Raw genomic sequence first — 16654 nt, 5'->3', positions numbered from 1 at the left:
AAGAGGACGAGGAGCGTATGTGCAGATGGATGCCAACCTGCAGCCTGGTGGAGATTGAGAGAGCCTGCTGCTGAGGCTCACTTGGGTGGCTGGAGAGGCTGTGCTGGGACTTGGGCTGGAGAAGTGGCCAGTGCTGGGACTTGGGCTGATGTTGGGTCTGGTCCCAGTGCCTAGCAGAGGCAGCATCTCCAGTCCCACGGCATCCAGCTGGGCCTTCCCAGGTCAGGGATGGCTGCACCCCGATCAGAGAGGTGCCAGAGGCTCTGCTGGCATTCCCTGAGCCCCGCTGAGAGCCTGAAGTGACGGATGCTGAGCCAAGGCACGGCACTGGCACAGACTTCCTGGAGAAGCTGCGGATGCCCCATTCCTGGAGGTGTTCAAGGCCAGGCTGGATACGCCTTTGAGCAACCTGGTCTGGTGTTTGGCATCCCTGCCCATTGTGGCAGGGTAGCTGACCTTTAAGGTAGGTGACCTCTAAGGTAGGTGACCTTTAAGGCCCGTTCCAGCCCAGCCATGCCATGGGGGAGTCCCTGCAGCGATGCCACACGACGCACGGCCGGGCCAGCACCTGCCGCCCAGGAGCCCCGCGAGCCCGGCCGAGCCGGTGCGGGCCGGGCCGCGGCACCGCCGCCTCCCCCGGCCGGGCCCGGCAGGGCTGGAGCCGCCTCCTGACGTCGGGAACCTGCGGCGCGGGGGCGGAGCGGGGCGGGCGCCGGGAGCGGCCCGCGGGGCAGGCAGAGCCGGCTGGCGGGGCGCGGTGCCCGGCTGCCACCGCGCCGAGGGCCGCAGCAGGTAGGGCGGCGGGCGGGGGGCTGCGGGGCCGGCACACAAAGGGCTGTGCCGGCGGCTCCCGGCTCCCCTTCCCGGGCGCTTTGTCGGGGCCGCCGTGTGTCGTGACACGGGTGCGGCAGCCCGGAGCGGCGGGGAGGCGGCGGGGCCGTGCGGGCTGTCCCCGTCCCGGCCGAGCTCAGCCGTTCCCACCTGCGCGCTCCGGGGCCGCTGAGGCGGCGGTCGGGCCGGGGAGCGCCGCGCAGCCCGGGGAAAATGGAGATCTCCTTCCCCCGGTGCGCTTAGGAATGCAGCTGGGAGCTGGGAGGTGGGTGAGGGGAAGGCGAGAGCCTGGCGTGTGCCGCTGAACCTTCCCTCCTTCAGCCGGGGAGAGGAAAATGGGATGTTGTGGGAGAGGCAGCCGGGGAGGCCGCAGGAACAGGCTGCCCGCAGCCGGGCTGTAGCAGCGACAACAAACAGGTGTGGCCGGCAGAGAGCCCGGTGAGAGCCGCACGCAGGTCGCGGCTGCCGCCCCTCCGCCCGGCGAGCACCGAAACCCCCGGGAATCGCAGCCTGGGCTTCCCGTCCTGGGCTGGCAGAGCGGTTTGGTGTTTGGACCAGCCGAACAGCGGGGGAGGAAGGAAGGAAGGATTTGTGGGATCCCAACTTACATCAGTGTGGAAGTGGGATGAGCAGTAGGGAGGTTGGTCTCCTCCCTCCCAGCGCTGGTGTAAGCGCTCCTGGGAATGCACTGTGAGAGGTTAGAGGAGCTGCGTTGTGTCACCTCACTGATGTGCTGGTCCTCATCTTTGATGATGGGGGAGGCTCAAGCTGTGTAGCACTGTGGTAGTGATGAGGAAATGTTCTGGAAAAGAGATCTTTGTTGTTTTCTGGTTTTTTCCCTCCACCACGTTTCATCATTTCATTGATTGGATTCAGCTGGATGCTTCAATATTTTAAACCATCCTTTCCTCAGGTCCTTAGTCTTACTTTGCTGTGGGAATATTTCCAGGGCTGCAGAGATCCTGTACATGGCACATGGACAGCAGGTCCTGGCAGACACTTCACAACTGCTTGTTGTCACCAGAGATTTCAGATAGGAACACAAGTGCATGAGACAGCATTGGGTCCCATGGTAAAGGGAAATTTGGCAAAGGTGGCTACACACTGTTGTATTTGCACATTTCATTAATAGCTCACTGTGTCTTGTGGGTTTTTTTTGTGTTCAGGATGTATAAAGGTTAAGTGCCAAGCGCCAAAATGAGCGTGACTTCGTGGTTCCTGGTGAGCAGCACCGGCATTCGCCATCGGCTCCCTCGGGAGATGATATTTGTTGGAAGAGATGATTGTGAACTGATGCTCCAGGTAACATGGCTTTTTTTTTTTTTAAATTATTTCTTCTGAATATGCAGTAGATGCATATGTAATGCTAGGGATCTGTAGAGATGTTTGATGCTTTCTTCAAGTGACATCTTTTAAAAGGAGCTTCCTCTTTTTATCCTGAGTCTGTGTTTCCCTTGAAGACTTCGTGTTTGTGACAGCGTGAGTGAGATTTTCAAATTGCCATGTCATCAGATGGATAGGATCCGTAGTGGTGGGAGATTAATCAAATAGATTAACTGTCTTGATACTACTAGAAGCAATAAACAAAGACATACCATTCTGTCCTGATCTGCGATTATGCTGCTAGGTTTTTTTAGCTTTTAATACATGCACTGTTTACATGTGATTTGAATGCAGGCAGGATTGTTTACCTGTTTTTCCCTTTAAGTTTGATTAAATTATTTATGCTGGCATTTCTCAGGTTTTTTTGTCATGGTAAAAAATACTGATGTTTAGCAGAGGAAAGCTGTTTTGGTGGGCTGAGTAGGCTGGTGACCTCTTCCCAAACTAATTGTGTTACTTAGGCAAACTTTCAGCTTCTGTTACTACTTTCCATACCAGCATGAGTCTCTTCTGGACCTAATCCAGCATGTCTGAAGTGTTGACTGTGGTCTGATGTTTGACAGCATAATGTAGTAGATGTCACTCCAGACAAATGGAGCTGGAATCTTGCAAAGAGCTTTTGACCAGAGCAGTTTAGCTCAGGAATTTGTAGAAGCTCAGAATTAAATTTGTGCTTCTGTTAGACCCATGCCATGAGTACTTAACTGCACAAAAAATGTTCTGTTGCACTTGCCTGTCCCTCTTTTGCCCCTTTGTGAAGGTGGCAGACGTTCCTGTTGGTGGCAAAATTAGGAAGCTGCCTCCCTCCTCATAATTTCCACTGCTGACCTGATCATAGGTATGTCCTGAATGCTGTGCTGATGATCTCCTGAGGAGGCTGCATTTGTAATTGCTGCAGGGATTTTGTATGTTAGTAGGAGGTCTCTTTAGAGGGGTAGAAGTTCTTGTACAAGTGTACTTGCAAGGCAAGGTGCTGTGTAGCTGTAATAAAATGTCAGTGTCCACGAGAGGAGAGCTTGCAGTGTTTGTCCTGCTCTGCCTGCTGGCAGTGAGTGGCATGGCTGTGCTGTGGTGGTAGAGTCAGGAGCTCCTGTTCCACAGCAGATCGTTTGTTTGGGTTCCCCCATGAGTCACACTATCTCTTATTTCTTGTTTCTACATGTCTGGCTGGTGAGGCATGTAAAGGTGAGATATTAAAAATATCCTGATATTTGCTGTACATCTGCATCTGGCTGCTCAAGAACCTGATTGCCATCTTCTCTCATGACTTGGAGGGAGAAAACACAGTGGCCCTGGTTTCCAGAAGTGGCCTGAGTTTTGGGCTGCCCATCTTAATATCTTGTGAAGGAACTTGAGGGTTGTTGTTTTTTTGGTTTTTTTACTGTCAGCTTTTAGTACTCTGACAGTCACGTCTCAAGCTGTGCACTCTAAAATAAATGTACCCAAATACCAGTTGTGCTTAAAGTGCACAGCTTGTTTCTCTGGTTGCTTATAGGGTTAGCTGGATGTCATGGATTATGAGCCACTCCATACCAACCAGAATATTTCATGCTTCTTTACAAGTCTGGGCTGGCTTGTCAGTGTTGATGTGTTGCTTGTGGAGTACCCAACCTTGTGACGCTCTTAATTTCCATGCACTTTTCTACAAGGTAGATGGATTGAGATTCCTGGAGGAGCCAGGAATATCTGTGAAACATTTGTATCTGGGGGCTCATGGGTAGTGAGGTGGTATTAAAAGAGGTTTCTATTATTTCACCAGAGTGAAGGCTCTGGATTGTTTACAAAAACCAGCAGCTTGTGTTAATGGGGTGAGCTACACGTGACCCTTTATAAACATACTGGTCTGCTATCTCCAGTAATAAAGCTTTTTCTAGGCTCACATAGTAAGGTCTTGTTTTGAACAGCACAGCACATTGTTTTCCTACCCATTTGCTTATAAAGATGTTTTCCAGAGCTACCTGGGGCTCCAAATGAGATGTCTGTAGTAAGACTGAGTGCAGAAGAGAAACTGTGAACAGAGAGACTTGATATCCAAGCAGAATTGTATGTGAGCAGATGGAGGATGAGATCTAAAAATAGACTTTTTCCCTACTGTGACTGCCCATGTCACAAAATCGTTGTGTGGACTGGCACAATCATTTGTCTTGGGGGAAGCTTAAGAAGCAGGGCAGTTATCAGAGCAGATGGACAGAGCTCTTGTGGCAGTTGTTTGCACCTTGTAGTATTTCTGTGGTACTGACCCTGAAATTGTATATTCACCGCGTGGTTATTTTCCATATATATTTCAAGATATTGGCATTTAATCCTTTAAAGTGCACAGCTGGGAACAGACTGGCAGTGGCTGGGTGACCTGGTCAGTGTTTTTTCATCTCTAAGGCTGTTACTGCTTATTGATTTCATCGTGATATGGTTTGTGGTTCCCTGTTGAGACCATGTGTAACACAGTGCTCAAATATTCGACATGGAGATAATCCTTGTCCTGGACACCTGCAGTCTTGCCTTTCTCATTTTACTGTTTAAGGAGTGTCTTGTCTTTAGCTATTTTCTTGGAATGTGCAAGGTATCAGATCTCTAAACAGCAAGAAAGGATGGCTTTGTCATCAAACAATTAAGCCTTAGTTTTGTCTGGTTTTCTTATTTCATAATACAAATAGTGGATTTGCTTTCTGATTAACAAGGAGGTGAAGAAACCCACAGTCTTTAATCTTAAAATTCAGTAGATTGAAAGTGGGGAAACATAATCTACCTTGATATCTTCTATACCTACTAAGAGGATTAGAAATATTTTTGCAGCCCTCTAAAGCTTCTAGTACATGTAAATGCGAGATTTACGTTGAGTTTAAATGTTAATGCATGGGTGAAAATGTAGCTGTAGCTTGGTATGCAGTGTTGCTATCAGAGCCAAGGGCTTAATTCTGCACTTTTTCTTAGAAAAGTTCTTGATTTCTTCAACGGCCTCGTTGGTTCCTTCAGGTAACAGTCAACAAACTGCAGGAGTGTGGAAATCTGCACCTTCACTAACTTACGCTGGTGAGGGTTTTTAATGTGAAACTTGGGGGTGGTAGGAAGAAATGCTCTGAAAAGATTTACTCTTTTTTTAAAAAATCAAAAATAAAAGAATTTTGGGGCCATCTTGAAGAAAATAATTTTTCCCTCCCCCCAACATCCTTTTTGGGAAATGTAGCTGCCATTTTTATCAGCTTTGATCACTTGCTTAATGTGATGGATACTCAGGAGACAAACATTTTGCAAACTCAAAAACTTAAACCTTAAAACATTCCCCTCTGCTCCTAAACAAAACATTTTTTTTGCATTTTTGCTAAATGTAAATATTTAACAGAGTGGAAAGCAGTGTCATGATTTCCCTGTTTTTGTTTGAGAGTGATGTTTACTGGAAAATCTGGGGAATAGAAATGTTTACCCAGTGCTCCCCTGAGTATTTCCCTTCCTTCAGAGTGATGCTCTGGGCATGTGATTGTCCTGCACAGGGTGAGTTTGAGTGTGAGTTACAGCAGGAGTATGTGTAGGCACCGTGGTGCTTTCTGTTTGATGCCTTTATCCTTGTCTGCCTTTTGAGACAGCCTGACATTTCCTATCAGGAGACACTGTTTGCAATTGCTTATAACTCTGCTGAACTTTGTAGCTGTTTGGGATGAGAGTTTATTTTCCAGGCATCTGTTTTAGGCAGTGTGTTCTGGATGTGATCATTTATCTCCCTTCTTTGGTCTTTGCGTGAGCAACTCTGAGAAAAATGCTGTTTTCTTCAGGTCAATTATTTAAAAGTGTATTTTGCCTCTTCTTTGAAGTTCTGGCATTGTAGTAGAGCTGGGTCAGTGAAGCTTTTCAAGAGTGAATTACTAGGTTGGAGGTAGTAGTTTGTTTTTTTTTTTCCCCTTAATCAATAATCTAAATGTGTTTGACCAAGTTCCAAACCTTTGAATAAAAGCTGGAGTTTAAATGTGCTTAGCAGGGACTTGTTTGATAGTGTTAAGTAATTTCATCTGGGAGTGAGGTTGGCAAGGGGATGGAGTGAAGTGTCACGGTCTGGGCAAAGAAGAACTGGGTGCAGATATTCACAAAGCTGGGGTGTAGATGTAACAGCAACTGTGCTAGATTAGATCAGGGTGCACCTAACCTGGCATCCTGGCTCAGTGGTCAAAGCAACTGTCGAGGAAAGGGCAAGGATAAGCCAAGAGTGTAATGATACTTCCAGAATGCTTGTTCAACCTCTTCACCTGTGTTTCAGGAAGCCACAGGCCAGATCTTTGCATCTAGTGGTTGGATTTCTACTCTATAAAGCTTCACCAGGAGATGAAGATTTGACCAAGTGAGGAAGTACAACGAGGATTCTGTTTGTGCAGAGTGAGAGGAGGAGCAGCAGGACTTGGAAAAGTGGAGAGGGTGGTGCACATAGGGCAGAAACTGCTCGATGTGGGCAAAGTGGGCGTTACAGGATGTGGCTGCTGAGCAGCATCGCCCTTAGGCCTGAGATGGGTCAAGAATTGCTATTATTCTAGTGTCAGGAGAGAGATGTGAAAGCTCCTAGCCAAGCATCTGTCACTGGTCCAGATGGGACTCACATGCTGCTTATGATACCAATTAGTTCAAGTGGTAAGGCCTAGTGAGCTGAACATAGGAGTTCGTCCTTCTGATGGATCACATAAAGGTAGCAATAGTGCGTTTTCATCTTTTGAGCTTGTTTTGTTAAAAAGACAGGGAATTACAAGCATTTTAGGCATTGAAGGAGTGTTCTTATGGCTGCTAAGTCGAGTGTTTATAACTGCAGAGCAGTTACAACGCACCAGTGAGAAGGCTGCCTGTGTAATCCTGCCTCTGCCCCTGTGTACATAGGCATGAAGATGCAATCTGTTACTGTGTCGTTCCCGGGTATTTTTCCCCGCAGGATCTGTTCTGTGTCTGGTATGCAGGGTGCACAGCATGCTCCACAAATAATAGAGTGCAAAGATGAACTCTGCCTGTGTGTGACATCTGGTCAAATTAAGGTTCCATTGACCTGATGCATCCTGCCTTCCTTGGGCCATACTTGATAATACCATGTCTCTCCTGTGTAGTTCAGTAAGTGCATACATAAACAAGTGCCAATAGGTGTGGTGTAGGTTGTCTACAGCTTTATGCTGATGGTGAGAACTTGGTAGGTGATCTTTTTCCTGGTCCTTCTAGGTGGATTCACTACAGTGCAAAAATTGTGTCCCTCCACTGCTCACATATTTCTTGCGCTGGGAGCTGCCAGAAGAAGCCATGAGGAATCTCTGCTGATTTTTGTGTCTGGACCTCCTTCCCTGTGGAAGTGCAGGGTTGAACTGGGAAGCTGTAGTCGTGACAGGGAGATGCCCCACCCATGCTGTTCTGCTGTTATCCGGAGGGTGTGAACAAGCACCTAAGTTAGGAATGGTATTAGGAATTGCCAAGAGTAATTCCTTAGGTGTTACAAAGGAAGTAAGTGTCTTACAGAAGGGAATGGATCTAGCCTTGGGAAGGTGCCGCCTTTTGACAGGTAGTGTTTCCAGGTGCTGGGACAGCAGCTGTAAGAGGAAGGATGCACATCTTGTATTTCCAAGCCTGGAGTTGTTTTTTTGGCTCTTCCTTGTCCCATTGTGTTCTGTTAATGTGCAGTTGATGGGAGGAGGTTACAATGCCTGATGACATATTGGTGTGGGAAGCTGGAAGCATAGCGAGACTGGCAGACCTGGGATGGGAGTTCATTGCTGGATGCAGGGTAGGGAGAGAGGCAATGGTGGCACTGAAAGCAGGTGGTTATTAGGGTTGAGAGAGCTTCATGCAGCTGGCAAGTTGCTGGACTGCCAAGGGAGGATTTGTCCCACTCTGGAGTGGGCAGAGATAAAAGGGAGATACATCTTCCTTGTATGAGATCCTGATCCAGGCAGTAGCAGCTCAGCTGCACTATAAAAATTCAGGCTTGAGTCCCATCTAAAATAATGCTTTTCCATTCCTCCTGGGTGGCTATATAAAACAAAGGGAAAGCCAGTGCATCTATGGGCAGCATGCTCCCTGCCTGTGGTCAGGATCTGACCCTGGGTCACTTGAACCAATTCACTTTGTGAATGGGGAGCCAGCAAGCAAAAACGCATTTTACCCCAAAATAACGGGTTAAGTTTTTATGGGAACTGTGCCAGCTGCCAAATCCCTTTGCCAAGCTGTGGGGATTACAGTTTCATTTTCCTGGGGAATTTCTCTCTTTTGTTCAGTGCCTTATTTTTTGCTTGAATACTCAGGCCCTGGTTCAGCCACAGATCCACAAAGCCTGTGACTTTGGTGAGCTGAAGGCAGGAGCCTCTGCAGCCTGGGAGCTGTAAAGCGAATCCAGCCCCAGGATGAGGTGGCTACACTTGCTGAAGAGATTTGTCTGCTTAGGCAGAGTCATTAGAAGCTGGCAGCACCTGCCCCTGGGAGCCATCAGGCTGCCACAGGGGTGACACACTTGCAGCCAGCCTGGGGCAGGATGGAGCATTCACCGATATTCTGGAAAAGTACTGAAGGAGCCAATGCACACAACGCTATGAAATGCTTTATGGTGAAAGAGAAGGACCCAGTGTTCACATCTGTCATTCAATGTTATCCAACTTCTTGCTTTGGAAGAGCAAAATTCACATCTCAGGCCAGAATGCAACGGAATTTTTTTGTTTTGTTTTGGGATTTTTTGGGGTTTTTTTTGGTTGGGTTTTTGTCTGTCTCCATTCTAAAGTGGGACACCACCAGAGGTTTATATTTCCTTACTGGGACACTTGTACAGAGCACAGTACTGGCAGAAATGTAACCTGTTCACTATGGAAAGTATTTGAGGAACTGTTTTATTGCATGCTGCCACCAGAACGCTGCAGTTATTTTGTGCCAGAAGTGCACAGCAGACTGCAGTGAGGAACAGGGAAACTGCTCGTGTTTGTTTATTTTATCTCCAATACCACGATGCCTCGCGGCACTGGCAGGGCTGAGGTCCAAATCTCAACCCCAGCCGGTAGGTTTTCACCCATGGTAATTCTCCTGAGAAAAAAGCAGCATCTGTATCTACACAAACAGCTGAGCTGCGTCTGCTCCCCGGCCCTGTGGGGAAGCGCAGGCTGTCTGGCTGTGTTTCTCCTCCTGCCTTCCTAAGCAGGTCTTTTTGCCTTGTGGATTTTGTTTGGCATCTCTGCAGCTCACACTTTCATCCCCAGTGCCCTGTTCTCTGCATCAGACCCTTCCCCAAACACAAAGCTGGAGGGTATGTGCAGCACACGTAGCCACAGTGTGATTTATGTCTCTGTGGATATTCCTGCAAGCTTTTGAAGCTGATTTTGCTGATTTGATGATGTGTGCAGTTTTGAGAATCACAAGTGAGCTGCCTGGTTGCATGGCTGATTGGAGACTGCTGATCTAAGGTGTTGGTACTGCTGTGGGATTGACAGACCCTCAGGTACCATTCCTGTATTTTGGACTATCTGCTTAAAATGATCTTGGAAGAAGGAAGAGCTATATAAAAAGTACCTCCATCCTCAGTTATATGCTGTGTGTGCGTTTTGTCTACTAGGTATTTAAAACATGATGCATGGTAGATAGTATGACAGAAAAGCAACACAACCTCATATTAGGAAGTAATTTGAATGTCTGGAAATTCCAGCCCTGGATGAGGGCTGAGTGTAGTAACAAATCAGTGTCCATGTTTTCCCTGCAGAGAAGTGTAAATATTCTTAATCAGAAAAGCACACGTGTTTTCCTGAGAGTTGTTTTCATTTGATAACAGGTCCAGTGTTGGGACATGGTGAGAATGCTATGTTCTTCCTTCATTTCCAGCCTCTCAGAGTGTAGCCTTGTTTCTTGTCTGAAGATCACCACTGCTTAAGAAGACACCTCCCTTCTTTCTTTTCCCCTTCTCAGCCTCCTCTGAGGTGCTCCAGCTCCAGTTTGGTTGCTTGGGTTTCTTACCTATAGATCAGGACTGCTTCTCACACCATCACAAGGGCTTTTCTGGTGAAAGAGATTAACTGCAGGGATGTACTGGTTGTTTTTTGCTTTTGACATCTGGACATAGGTAATTGAGGTTTCTTATTAACTTTATTGGAAATTCTGTTATTTTATTTTATTTTGGACCCCTGTGTCTATTCGTGATGGATCAGTTTTTGCCTTTGGTTGTGGAAGTCATGGCTGATCATTAAGCAAGGCTCAGTATTTGGTGCATGTGTGCATTTAGACTAGAAGTCCTCTTATGTTAGTGATTCAGTCAACTTAATTGCAGTTCTTCAATATATAGATGCCTAAACTCTTTCCAGTGAACTTGCAGATGGCTTGGAGCTCTGCACCCATGGGCAGCTCTGTAATGTGTTGACTCAGGCTTCTTAAGTCACTTTCTGTGATTCATTGGGTCACTCCTTAGGAACCACTGGCTTGCTGGGCTGAAGTGCCCGTCCGTGGGCTCTCAGCTGTTACCAGCATGGAAACTGGGAAGCTCTCAGCTGTTACCAGCATGGAAACTGGGAAGTGGGATTGAGGGAGCCTGCTCCCCTCTGAGACAAAAGCACCATCAACTGCTGGGTTGGTGCTGTCACTGCACACAAGAGCAGTTTATGTTAAATGTGACTGATGTTGAAATAAACCACACCTCAGTTCTCAAGTGAGAGTGACCTTTGGCAAGTCTGCATCAAAATAAATAAGGTGTGAATTTAGTTATTTTGAGTTTCCTTGGAGACAGGCCCCTAGGAACTCCTGCTGCCAGTTCCTCTGATGTTTGCTAGCTTAACATAAACAAAACTAAGAAAATTCCTCTCTTCTCCACAAAAGCATGAGATTCCACAGAAGTGCAATCTGCGTAACAGTTTGCCTTGTTCCTGATGTGCTTTTAAAGAGATACTGAGAGGTTATATGAAGACTGTGGGTCAGATTTTGCATTTTTTGTTTTAACTCCTTTTGCTGTGAGCTTTCTTGAACAAAGCTGAAACTTCTTGGAAAACAGAAATTGGTTCTTTTGGTGACCTCTTCCTGCATTTATGGAGGGGAATATCATGTTGCTAGAATACATCTCTACTTGCTCCCCTGAGATGACCCTCATCTGACTGGGGACCCCTGAGTGGCTGAAGTCAGCTGTTGTAGAGCACAGCAGACCAAAGGCTGTGCTCACTTACAGCAGGGTCAGACACAGGGCAAGTTGAATTTTTTGGAGACAGCTGGTTCCCAGAAATAAACTTCTTTTTAAGTGGCCTGTGATAAATTTAAGATTAGATACCAGATCTGCCCTGTTTTTTTGTCTGGATTAACTTTTTGGGGTGAAAACATTTCTGCTCTTGGAAGGGGGCTAAGTGGTTTGTTCTGCCTTTAGAATCTGTTTCTCTTTAAATGAAACCTCCATGATGTGCTGGAAAAAGCTAAAGCAAGCACTGCTGCACCAGTCAATCAGCATTCCCTTGTATCTCACTGGGAACAGTGACATCCACAATTCTGAGTAGCAGAGGGATCACAGACCGTGTCTGTGCTGTGCAGGCATGGACCCCTGTGCACGGTTCTCTTTGACTCCAGTGGCATGAAGCACAGTAGAGAAATGCCCATGGACACGGAGAGGGGATGGTCATCCCCTCTGCTCTGTGGGTGAGGTGTGGTGAGCCCTCCAGGAGCCCCAGTCCAGAGCAGTGCTCAAACAACCAGGTTGTGGGGACAGAGTCTGGGCTCACATCCCTTCAAAGGGTGTGAGGGATCAGGAACAGCCCCAGCTTGTGTAGTACCAGCTGCTGTGATACCTGAGGCTGTGCCTGAAGACAGTCCTGTCCTCAAGGCCATATGCTGAGGTGCAGGACCTGGGCAGTGTCCCTCAGCTGACCTTACCCAGACCATCCTTACCTCACACTGCACACATCTGCCACTTGGGTCATTGAAAAATGGACTGAGGAGCTCCATCTGGTGTGGATAATAAAAGAGTGAAGCAATAGCTTCACTGCAAGTGCTTATGACCTGCCCTGCCTTGAGGTCAGACACCAAGTGTGGGGATGGCATGGGGGTGAGGGCTTTGTGTGTGCCCCTCCTGGGAGGGCTTTACTGTGTGATGCTTCTCATGTTCAGTGCTCAGCAAAGCAGGAGGCACAGCTGGGATGTCCCCAACCTGTCTCTGCCTGTCCCACCTCTGTTTGTGTCTTTGGGGGTTGATTGCTGTCTGAACAGCATCAGTTGGGCAACAAAGCATGAAGTGCTTCCTTGTAAGTCCAGCAGTACGTGGATAACTGTGTTAGTGAGGGAGCTGGAGACATGGAGTCACTTTGCCCCTGTCCTCACTGCCTCTGCTTGAAATAGTGTGAGGGATATTGCAAGGTGAAAGGGCAATATTCTGGCAATGCTTTCTTCATATTGGTACTTCAGGGTTATTCTGGGGGATGTGTCTCCTGGGCTGATGGATGCTCTGCAGGGGAAGGGGATGCCATTTCTCAGGTATTGTATTTCCTATGTGCTTGATATTGGCAGGACCAGGAGAAATTCCTGCAAAATAGTAGCAGTTTGTGAGAAAAAAGCCTCTTTTGTTTTCACCAAGGAATTCCCTGAAACAATCTTTGCCTCCCATGCTTGCAAGAAGCCAGATAATGGCTTGCTGAGAGCGCTGCTGTGGAAACCAGTGTGTCTATACTTGGCAAAAGGGAAGGACTTTCAGCAAGAACTTGTTGGTCGGTGCCCAGGAAGATGAGGATTAGCTGACTTGGAGCCTGGCTGGTCTCCCTGCTCTGGTAGCACGCCCTCCCCTCCCCTCCCCTGCCCTGAGGTACCAGGGAGGTCTCAGTGCTGCATGTACGTGCTGATGGAGTGACTGCTTCCAGTGTCTGCCTCAGGTCAACTGCAGCAAGGATTCAAGTTACGAGAGGCAGCAGGTCTAAAAACAGACAGTCTGGTGTCTTTATAGCTGTAACACACCATATTTCAAAATTATGCATAGATCTTGTTCTAGCACTTCTTCAGAAGTCTGACACGATGCCTGCTCAAGTGTCACACTCTGTTTTGAAGATAAGGTGCATTTCTTGTGCATTGTGACAAAGGCAGTGGCACCAGATCTGTCAAGTTCAGTGTTCTCAAACCCAGCTTACAATTTAAATTCTCTTGGAGTTGCTTTCTTTCTCATTCCAGGTTTTACTAAGCTCTCTGTAACTTGGAATACATCCTAGAATTTAAATCGATTCCAGGACATAATCCTGTGAACAGTATAAATTTTTGGGAACAAGTTTGGTTTGAAAAAATCAAGAAAATATTTTTTTTTCCTCTTTGAAGAATAGGAATAAATGATCCCACATAGGAGCATCCCTAGTGATGAGGCCATTGGCCTCAGCAGTTAAAACATGGAGCTCTTCTAGCTCTTGCTGGCTCAGATCCTGGCCCTCAGGCTTTCAGTTTGACTGGTTTTGTTCAGTGTGTATTGATATAATTTATTGAAATTATGGCATAGTCTTGACAGCCTTCAGCAATTTTTTAAAAACTTTTTTCTTTTCCCTTCTCCATGCAAATAGCTTATTGTCTTCAAACTCTGCAAACAACCATGGAAGCATTTACTGCTTATCCTTCAATTATTTATAGTAGTAAATAGTATTTAATCCTTCCTGCTTTCCCCCTCTGTCCCCCTAGCCCATATCAAGCCAGTTTAATGTCTCAGTGTTGCTGTGATTAACAGTGTCTCTCATGCCTGACTGGTCTCACGCTCGCTGTGCTTCCCTTGCCAGTCCCGCAGTGTGGATAAGCAGCACGCAGTAATCAACTATGACAAGGAGAAGGATGAGCACTGGGTGAAGGATCTCGGCAGCTTAAATGGAGTAAGTACCAAACCTCCCAGCTGGCAGGGGCTGTGCTGAGTCTACTTGCTGAATCCTGCTCTCAGACCCTTTTGGGTCACTGCAGCTGTTGGCATGAGTTAAGCCAGACATGCATAATTATTTGCAAGGCCTAAGGTGGAGGTCGTGTAGCATCTCATCTTGGGAGGGGAAAGCTTTGGTGAATATTATATTGTTTTTTTCCCTGTCTACTTCCCTCCTTGCAGAATGCTTTAGGGCTCACAAAGTCATAAACCCTTTTGCAATAGGGGAGGAAATAAATTCAGTTTCATGTTTGGGATGTTAAAGTGGTGGAGATTCTGGAGCAGCTGTTCAGCATGAGCAGGGTGGCCTCTTGGTGGTTCGATTGTCACTGCATGGAGTGATTTATGGGATGATGAGACATTTAATTTTGTTCAGAGAAACTATTTAAAACCACCTCTTCTTTTTTTTTTTAATAATAAAAATTGCTCTTTTGCCTGCCTTGAGCCTGGTTTGCATGAAGACCAAGGAATAATATGAGCACAGAAGAGGAAACTGAGCCTGACTGAATCTTAACCCTTGCTCTGGTCTGACTTATGCCGTAGTGTTAGACACCTGAAGTCCATGGTATTTAAATGCACCATTGTTGTTAAAAATGTCCTATTGTTATAGCATGTCTCTGTTTTGGGAGTTTCTTCATACAAGTGGAGCTATTCCTCTGCTGGAGCCTAAGCTAGATTTACATAATTTGTCTTCCCACTGGGGGTTTTACTGAAGCCATTGTTTTGGATTGAGAAGCCCTCCACCATCACAACCACAAAACCACAAGATGAGCCCTGAAACTTGTACAAAAACAGTGGCTAAAGCAGCCCTCAACCATTCTGCATCTTCTGGCATCTGAACACAGCAAGAATGAGTGCTAATCCTTCTCAGCCTAATAGCTGAAGGCACGGAACCCTGCTGAAATGGGAATATTTCTAGTAACTGGTCTGGACTCTGGCTGGATCCCTGGTTCAAAAGCTGTGTTATTTAACTCATGGTGGCAAAATAGCAGCTGAAGAGTCTGCTTGCAAGGGAGGGAAGGCTTGTACCACTAATTGTTTTCTACCTTCACATGCTAAAGCATATCAATTTACAACATTTTAATAGTAGACTTACATTTAGAGAGGCAGTGGAATAAAAGGGAGTTAGAGCAGTGCATGTCTTCTGCAGCTGATCTAACACTTCTGTTGAAAAAGTCTGTTGTTGCCAAATCAAATTTTGCATGCAAGAAACATATCTTTATTTGCAAATTGTCACAGAAACCTATTTTCCCACCTGAAACGAAGAAATCAGTTTTGAGGACATTGATTTTTAAATCCATTTTCAGAATTTCCTTTTATTTTGTATTTGAGTAGTCAGCAATGCATTATGTGGCTTTGCTGGATAATCTGGTTCCTATTAATTGTCAGTGTTTAATATTGTTTTTGTTATAATGTTCAAGTAATTCTGCAGTTTCTATTCAGAGTTTTTTGTTTTTAAGTGTAGCATTTCTATCCAGAAGAAACATTTTACTGATTACTTTATCTCTAGTATACATGGACAAATAGGTAACTATCAAAATGAGTTCTTGCAGACTTTTTTGAAAAAAATTCAGCAAACAATTATTCCTGTTCCAGATGTGACTGTTGTGGGTTTTTGAAATATCATAAACTTTAATGCAAATTGGAATTCTGTGCCTTTTAACTAGCTTCACTGCTTTTATTCTGAAATTACAGGCCTGTTTCCCAGCTCTTCTGTAAATTGCAATGAAACTGGGGGCTGTTGTCTGCTGAGTTTCTGGTTTCCTCCTCTGGCATTTATTTTTCCTCTGTGGTTAATACTAGCTCTTATCATGCATGTTTGGCTTGGCTGAGGTGAGAAGGCAGAAGGAAAAGACTGTGCTGCAGTCATGAAAACATGTAAATTCATTTTCTAGCATAATTTTTTTTTCCTCAGCTGCATTTGTATTAATGGTGCAAAGCCCCAGCAGCAGGTTCCTGGTCTGAGAGGCTGGGTGAATCCCCCCTTGCCAAGTAGGGTAACTCCTGGTGTCTGCCTGCCTCAAATCCAGCTGTGGGAGTGGCTAATCCCTATCAGCAGTCTAGGGCTTCTTCAACTCCTTCTTATTTTTATTTGGCCGAGGTCATTGCAGAAGTTCACGGGATTATTTGTGAAGGATGTCCGTGCATGCTTGATTTGATCCTTGTTTAGTCTGGGAGAATTTTTTCATAGTGGGTCCTCTCAGAGGGAAGCAGAGACATCAAAGACATTTATTCACAGCTGTGAAATACATGTCTTGCACCTTTAGAAGGGTATTAGTTTCTTTCAGCTTCAATTAATTGCCTGGAGCATGGGAAAAAGGGGGGTGTGAATTTTTAGCAGGAGGAGTTTGGTTATCTCGGACAGTGTGGCCTCAGGTGTCATGGTGATGCTGCTGCAAATTTTTTTCCCATTTCCCTGTGCAGTTTTATTTCCCCTTCCTCTGTGATAGGCTTTGCTTGTTAAATTGTCAGGCCTTGGGGCTGACACCAGTCTTGTTTGCCATCCAGCAGAAAGCTGATTCCCAGCTCAGTAATTAAGAGCATGAGTTGCAACCGTTGGTTGAGACGGGTGTAGGAGAGCCGAGAGCATTTGAAGTTCCTGACTTCAGGCAC

General features: G+C 46.2%; 1 protein-coding gene across 4 annotated transcripts in view; it reads left to right on the top strand.

The window, feature by feature from the left end:
- The first annotated feature begins 727 nt into the window (after positions 1–727).
- The window catches only part of CEP170B (centrosomal protein 170B), a 57933-nt gene continuing 42006 nt past the window's right edge, over positions 728–16654 (top strand). For all 4 annotated transcript variants that reach the window (XM_033061868.1, XM_033061867.1, XM_033061865.1 and 1 more), the window contains exons 1-3: positions 728–792; positions 1998–2133; positions 13911–14000. In XM_033061868.1, the coding sequence (XP_032917759.1) occupies positions 2029–2133; positions 13911–14000 (195 nt within the window). In that variant the 5' untranslated portion in view covers positions 728–792; positions 1998–2028. The remainder of the gene's footprint in view (positions 793–1997; positions 2134–13910; positions 14001–16654) is intronic.

The sequence above is a fragment of the Catharus ustulatus genome, chromosome 6 (genome assembly GCF_009819885.2).
Source record: "Catharus ustulatus isolate bCatUst1 chromosome 6, bCatUst1.pri.v2, whole genome shotgun sequence".
Lineage (NCBI taxonomy): Eukaryota > Metazoa > Chordata > Aves > Passeriformes > Turdidae > Catharus > Catharus ustulatus.
The sequence above is the reverse complement of the archived record's forward strand: the minus strand, read 5'-3'. Positions and strand labels throughout refer to the sequence as shown.